This window comes from Histoplasma capsulatum (genome assembly GCF_000150115.1).
Source record: "Histoplasma capsulatum G186AR genomic scaffold supercont2.3, whole genome shotgun sequence".
In the NCBI taxonomy this organism is placed as follows: domain Eukaryota; kingdom Fungi; phylum Ascomycota; class Eurotiomycetes; order Onygenales; family Ajellomycetaceae; genus Histoplasma; species Histoplasma capsulatum.
This window is the reverse complement of record NW_025544803.1, coordinates 2273166-2279165: the sequence shown is the minus strand read 5'-3', so window position 1 is coordinate 2279165 and position 6000 is coordinate 2273166. Positions and strand designations below refer to the sequence as shown.

Here is a 6000-nt window from a genome sequence, read left to right as displayed (position 1 = left end):
GGTACCCTTGGGATCCCACACACTTGCACGCTGTCGTTACAGCTTCCTACTCCTCCCCCTCCCTCTTCCTCCCTCGTCTTTTTCACTTTCCTCCTCCTCATATTTTCCCTCGTTGACTTCTTTTGGACCTCAATGGTTATTTCTTGCACTCGAATTCTTCCACTTCTTTACAACTTCCACCTCGTACATCTTGGTTATATTGAACACACAAACACCAAACCTATAATATCATACCATTCCGCGGGCATCAAATGGATATTGACACCCTATACAAGAGAGCAATGCTCGCTATCTACCCCTTGCTGAAACCGCCGACCTGGTGTAACTGGCGATGGAATGGAACTGGCTGGCAAGAGAAAGACGACAGGAGTAAGTCGGTTATGGGGGAGAAGCCATGAAAGAAATACATCAGAGACACTTCGGAATGATTAGTTCTAATCATACATATGTCCAGCCTCTGGGGAGGGAAAGATCTCATCAGCGGAGGCAAAGACACAGACTCCAACGCCAGCGACTTCTCTCCAATCGGCAAAGGATGTCGGCCGTCCAGCTGCGCAAATACCATCTTGTTGGATGTCTGACATTCGCGAGCTGTCCACTTTTGTTATGTCCGCTGGTGATTCCTGCACCGACGAAGAAATGGCCACCCATTGGAGATCTTCAAAAAGCAACGGAAAACCCGCATCTGGCTCTAACAGTACTGACGGTACTGACGATGACTCCATTTCCCAAGAAGAAGAGTTCACCGCCCAAACGCCTAGAGAGGGTGAAACGAGGCCTATTTTCATAGTTGACTCTGAACAAAAGGTGCAAGATAGGCATCCTATGCAGAACCCAGAGTCGTTTCACTTACTCGAAGACGTTGAGATGGCGGACTGCGAATGGGTGGAAAAATTTGCGGAGGAGAAAATGGACTGGGAGTGGTCAGAAGCTTCGGGAAAATATCCGCTGAACAACTCACCTCCGAAGCCATCTCTCGAAATCGAATCCCGGTATCACCCAACTTGGCTCCCCCATAGGACTATAATCCCGCCTTCTGTAGTGAGGACGAATGAACAGGAGGTTGAGGCTGTTGACTTCCTTCTCGACCTCTCACGAGACCATCCACAACAGTGGGAGATACTAGTGGGTATGTATTTCAGTCAGGGTAGACACCCGCAAGCGTACCTCGGACGTGATGGAAAATCCAAGGAAGTACTCAGGGGAGAATATTGGGAGTGGAACTGGGCTCTACAGGATATTCGTGAACAATGTCCACGTACGGCGCCCGCTCCGTACACGATGCCCACAGGGCAGGAAGGAAAATTCCTGCAGTCCATTACCGAATCAATCCTAGATGGTAACGAGGACTTGTTCCTCCGGGCTATCAAGATATGGCAATTGGAAAGGATGTCGTACGACAAATGCGCCCTGGAAAACATTATGAAGCGGGCAGGCTGGTGCTATGATGTATCATCGACACGGGAATGGCAGCTTATGGCAGAGCTAAAGAAATTGCCTGCAGGGTCAGATAAGGCCGAAATTTTAGAGCAAGCAATCCGGGAACTGCCCCGGTTCGCATGGAGGTGTATCCACGACCCAAACTGCATGTTAGTTATATTTCCAGAGCACTTCGTTTTTGTTGTTGTTGTCGTCGTCGCCGTCGCCGTCGCCGTCGCCGTAGCCTTTTCATATATTGAAATCCACGTGACTAATTAGACACGTGATATTTATTTTGCTTTTAGTTGAGCTTCATACGCCCAACTTTTGCACAAATACCACCCTGATCGCGCTCAGCTCTACGGCCTGTTAATCGCCAAAATACTGTCACTCCTGTTTTCCCGCCTACGTCTGAAATATTTCTGCTTCTATGGAGTATCACGCTGTTCCTCTGGAGGAACGCGCAAGAGATGAGAAAGGAAATGTCCTGCCATGGGGTTATGTTTACAAAGAGTACGTTATTCTCTCAATTCCGTCATTTTTATGCTCTATCCGTGCTATGTTATGTATATATATTTCTTTCATTTCAGCCACATTCTCTCGGTCTTTTGCGCAGTCATTGTCATTGTTTACTCCCTCATTTGGAACAGCTAACAAAGCTAAATTGCATGATAGTGAATCACGAAATCCACGACGGCCCCCAGAAGAGAGCGGCCCTTTTGGGAAAAGAAGGAATGCGCGTTATAACTCTACTCGATCTGGAACTCGAACGGGAACTCCCGCCAGAAAAGAAAACCCAAACGTAGCGGAATTCAGCAAGCTTTTCGCGCAGCAACAAGAGCAAGAACAGAGCCAATTAAAGCACCCACCCCCGTCTATAGCCAATCATTCTAGTGATTCACCTCGAAAGCCAGTTGAAAAAGTTGCTACGGAGTGCATCCTTTATGGCTACAAGAACAAAGAATCTGAATGGAAAGTCATTGACAAGTTCGAGCGAATATCACAAGGCATGATATGCGAGGATTATTCCAGAAACGATCCCGATTTGGCACAAAAATATCCACAGCTGTTGAGCGGTCGTGACGTTGTTATCCACCCAAATTTATCTGCCGATGCCAACAAGAAAGCGAAACGATATGCTGGAGGATATCACTGGATAAAAGTCACATTTGACTCCGCTGTCGCTGCTGATCGTGCCTGCTTCTTCTCCCCGCAAGAAATAGATGGCTTCATGGTGTTTTGTGAACTATACCATGGTCAGGGCCCACAAAATGATGCTCCGATTCCTAAAGAGTCTGTCGAGTCAGTTCGGCCGCGATTGAAGTCACATACTTTAGCTTCCTCTCAATCCAGCATATTCGTTCAACAACGCTATGATCTTGACCGATCGACTCTCCCTCGCTCTTTCACTGCAAATACAATATCGACGGATGGAACTATAGATGACTCTGCTACTTCTCAAACACCAACCGTAACCGCCAGCTCTGCCACAGCCACGGATCAAGGATCAACCAGCACCCTGCGCCAACGACAAACATTACCTCAGCTCCAATCCCAACCTGAACCTCATCAAAAACCGGAATCTGACTTTATGACCCACATTCCCACAGTCCGTCGTGCTGTTTTGCGACCAATTTCTGAAGCACTTCCTCCCCAACCATCTGTTGTTGAACGAATCCTTCGGTCTATCCCAATATTGAGCTGGTTTACTGGGGACATCGTCGGTGATGGACCTGTCCTTCGCGAGGACGGATCGCTCGATTATGACAAGTCAAATGCTTACTGGCGCTTCTGGTACATGGTCGATAAGCTTCTTGGAACCGACTTGTGCGGTCTCAAGGATGAGTCCTGATCCTCCAGAAATGCCATCTCAGTCAATAGCTTCATACATTTAGAAATTGCCATTAATTACGCGTTTATTTCATCTCTGTCACAATGACAATATCCGACTAAAATTTGCCCCGCCTCTGCCTTCGTTGGCAATTACGTCTATTTCCAAGTGATAACGTTGAAATCTATCGTCTGCGAATTAAGTGGTGTGGCTCAGCAAGGTTCGTGGAAATTTTGTTGATCACTCGCACTATGGATTATAAACTTACCATTACGCCTGCAATGCATTGTATTTATTCACTCTAGAACGACGAACACACTTCATACGTGAGCCTTATTGACGATTGACCTCACCATATGAAATGCCGGGATAAATAAGACTTGGATATTCGTTATTTACATCATTCCCTTTGCCATCGTCTCGTCAAGGGAGCCATTTATCTACTCTATCCTATATTCCCCCTTACCCGTCCAATAGGGTATGTCCTAATATCATATACTTAATTCCACTGAGGTTGGAAAGATCATCAGTTTTGTGTATTTGTCACAGGAACCATCAAATGGCGTTCAAGATCCGCAGATGCTCTATTCCATCATCTGACATGTTTTCACTTTCTAGCTTCCTCGCCCTTTTCAAGGGTGAAGAGCAGATGTTACATTTTCTTTAAACATGCTCCACCGGATGCAATGTTGCCACGACGTAATGCGTTATATTTGCTTGTTCATTTTATTCCCCTTTCCCGTACACCATAGACCCGCCTTAAAACCAAACCATTTCAAGGTGTAATTTAGACTTATATTCATAGAGAGAACAAAGTACCTCGAGTTGGGTGCCCAAATTCAGATTCCCCCAAGAATTTCACCTAACTCTTCTCCTGTTCTTTGCCAATTGCAGCTCCAACCAAGGTGCTTCATTTAGGCAAGAAAGGGCCAGAAAGGAGCCGGGCAGGAAATCGATGCAACAATCCGAAGGACCATTAGAAACGGTATATAAAGCAACATTAAACCTGTGAATGGTATTCATGGAGTTCCAACTCCTATATACATCCATAAACCAAAATGTTTTTCAGACCAAGATGCCAATGCAGCTAAACTCTTGTCATCCTAAGCCACACTCTCTCCCTCCCCTTTTCGCAACCATTTTCCCTTTCCACACTTACAATAAGCATGCAGATAGAAAATCAGGATAAAATGGGGGAATGCAAAATTCGTCAGAAACCAGCCGAACTAAGGCTTTACAATGTTTTAATTTAAGAAGAAACTAAAAAAAAAAAAAAAAAAAAAAAAAAAAGGTGATCGGAATTTGCACGCTGGGGCGAAAATGAAGTGGTGGGGGTAAAAGCTGGAACTGACGTCACGGCTTAAAAATCGATGGGATGGTTGTACCATGCGAGATACGGACCAGAACGGACAGCACACACTACTCTGCGTTGGATGCTGTATGTATATAGCAAGTGATTATGGATACGCGTGGGCCCAGAGAATAGAGGACCTGTCAAGTTGAAGAATCAAGGCAATAGGAGTTAAAAGAAAGAAAAGAAAACAACCCAATGATAACCAAACTCACCAGTTACTAATGTGCATATTTCATGAATTTTGCATTCCGCTGCTTTGATTTCGGCTCATAGTCTTGATAATATGAAGTAACTTCAATTTTTCCGTTTTCCCTTGCTGGGTCTTTCTGACCACAGCTGGGAAATAGAACAAGGGAATGAAAATAGAAAACAAAAGGAAGGAAAGCATAGTTTGCTGAAATTTGCTAAAATGGATTCCCTGAAGTGGTATTTATGATAGGTTGTCTTTTTTTGTTCTTTGATTTATTAAGTCCATTCCCTTGATCATTCAACCTTGCTCTCGAAGTTCTCTCCTTCAACTAGATCTGGAATCTCGTCATCATCGTCATCATCATCCTTCTTGGCATCTTCTCCACCTTCCCTCTTCTGCATGCTCTGATAGCTCTCTGCCAATTTACGGAGAGAAGCCAAAGAGTCAGGTCCCAGCTGGTTGAGGATTCCAGGTACAAGCTCGGTGAGCTCTTTGTCTTCGCCATTGCCATAGATGGCGAAGGTGTTGCTGGGCACGGAGGCGTGGACTGTGTTTTGAATATCAGAAAAGAGAGGAGCAGCGTCAGAATTGTAAATTCTAATGTCGACGACATCAATATAACGGATGGTTCCAACGCACCTTTGGGGGCAGCAAAGTGGATGACATTTCCGTCTTCCTTGAACATGTTGACCTCCTCAATGGCCTGAATGGGCTGCACATTCAGCTTCTTCAGCGACGTTTGCAGCTTCTTGTCATCGGTTCCTGATGATTTGTGAACCTTCTTCGTCTTGCGTCGTGGGGTACCTTTGCCTCTACAGAAAACAGAAACATGAAATCATTAGCCACCGCCACAATATCAATTCAATTCGAACCGGCGTTTCTCCATTTCTACAAATAATAATCAAACAGTCACTGTACTCCTACTGCTTGACAATGACAAGATCGTGTAATAATATATTCGGATACTTACCCTAAATAACACCGCAACTGTTAGCTATCATCCAACCTATTAAGAAAATGGGAGATAGTATTGCCCGGAAAAATCATTAAAAGAGACGGGGGATTGGTGTTTGCAACACTTACCAATCCGCACACTCTGCTGGAGTTTAGCCAATTTTGCCTGATCCATGATGGGCAATTGAATGTAGTGGAGAGAAAAGAGAATTCAAGGATCCACAGGAACGAACGATGACGAAAGGAAGGGTA

The 6000-nt window shown here is 45.1% G+C and overlaps 3 protein-coding genes across 3 annotated transcripts; 2 read left to right on the top strand and 1 right to left on the bottom strand.

The window, feature by feature from the left end:
• Positions 1–281: 281 nt before the first annotated feature.
• Positions 282–1698, top strand: HCBG_02921 (uncharacterized protein; the record flags this gene model as incomplete). The annotated part of the gene is made up of 2 exons (XM_045429970.1): positions 282–369; positions 455–1698. The coding sequence occupies 2 exons, from the start codon at positions 282–284 to the stop codon at positions 1696–1698; spliced, it is 1332 nt and encodes a 443-aa protein (XP_045289865.1).
• A 151-nt stretch (positions 1699–1849) lies between these two features.
• HCBG_02920 (uncharacterized protein) lies at positions 1850–3271 on the top strand (the record flags this gene model as incomplete). Its single annotated transcript, XM_045429969.1, has 2 exons — positions 1850–1932; positions 2095–3271. 2 exons carry the CDS (start codon positions 1850–1852, stop codon positions 3269–3271), a joined length of 1260 nt encoding a protein of 419 aa, XP_045289864.1.
• Positions 3272–5087: 1816 nt separating this feature from the next.
• Positions 5088–5923, bottom strand: HCBG_02919 (nascent polypeptide-associated complex subunit beta; the record flags this gene model as incomplete). Its single annotated transcript, XM_045429968.1, has 3 exons — positions 5088–5341; positions 5434–5604; positions 5878–5923. The coding sequence occupies 3 exons, from the start codon at positions 5921–5923 to the stop codon at positions 5088–5090; spliced, it is 471 nt and encodes a 156-aa protein (XP_045289863.1).
• Between the last annotated feature and the right edge of the window lie 77 nt (positions 5924–6000).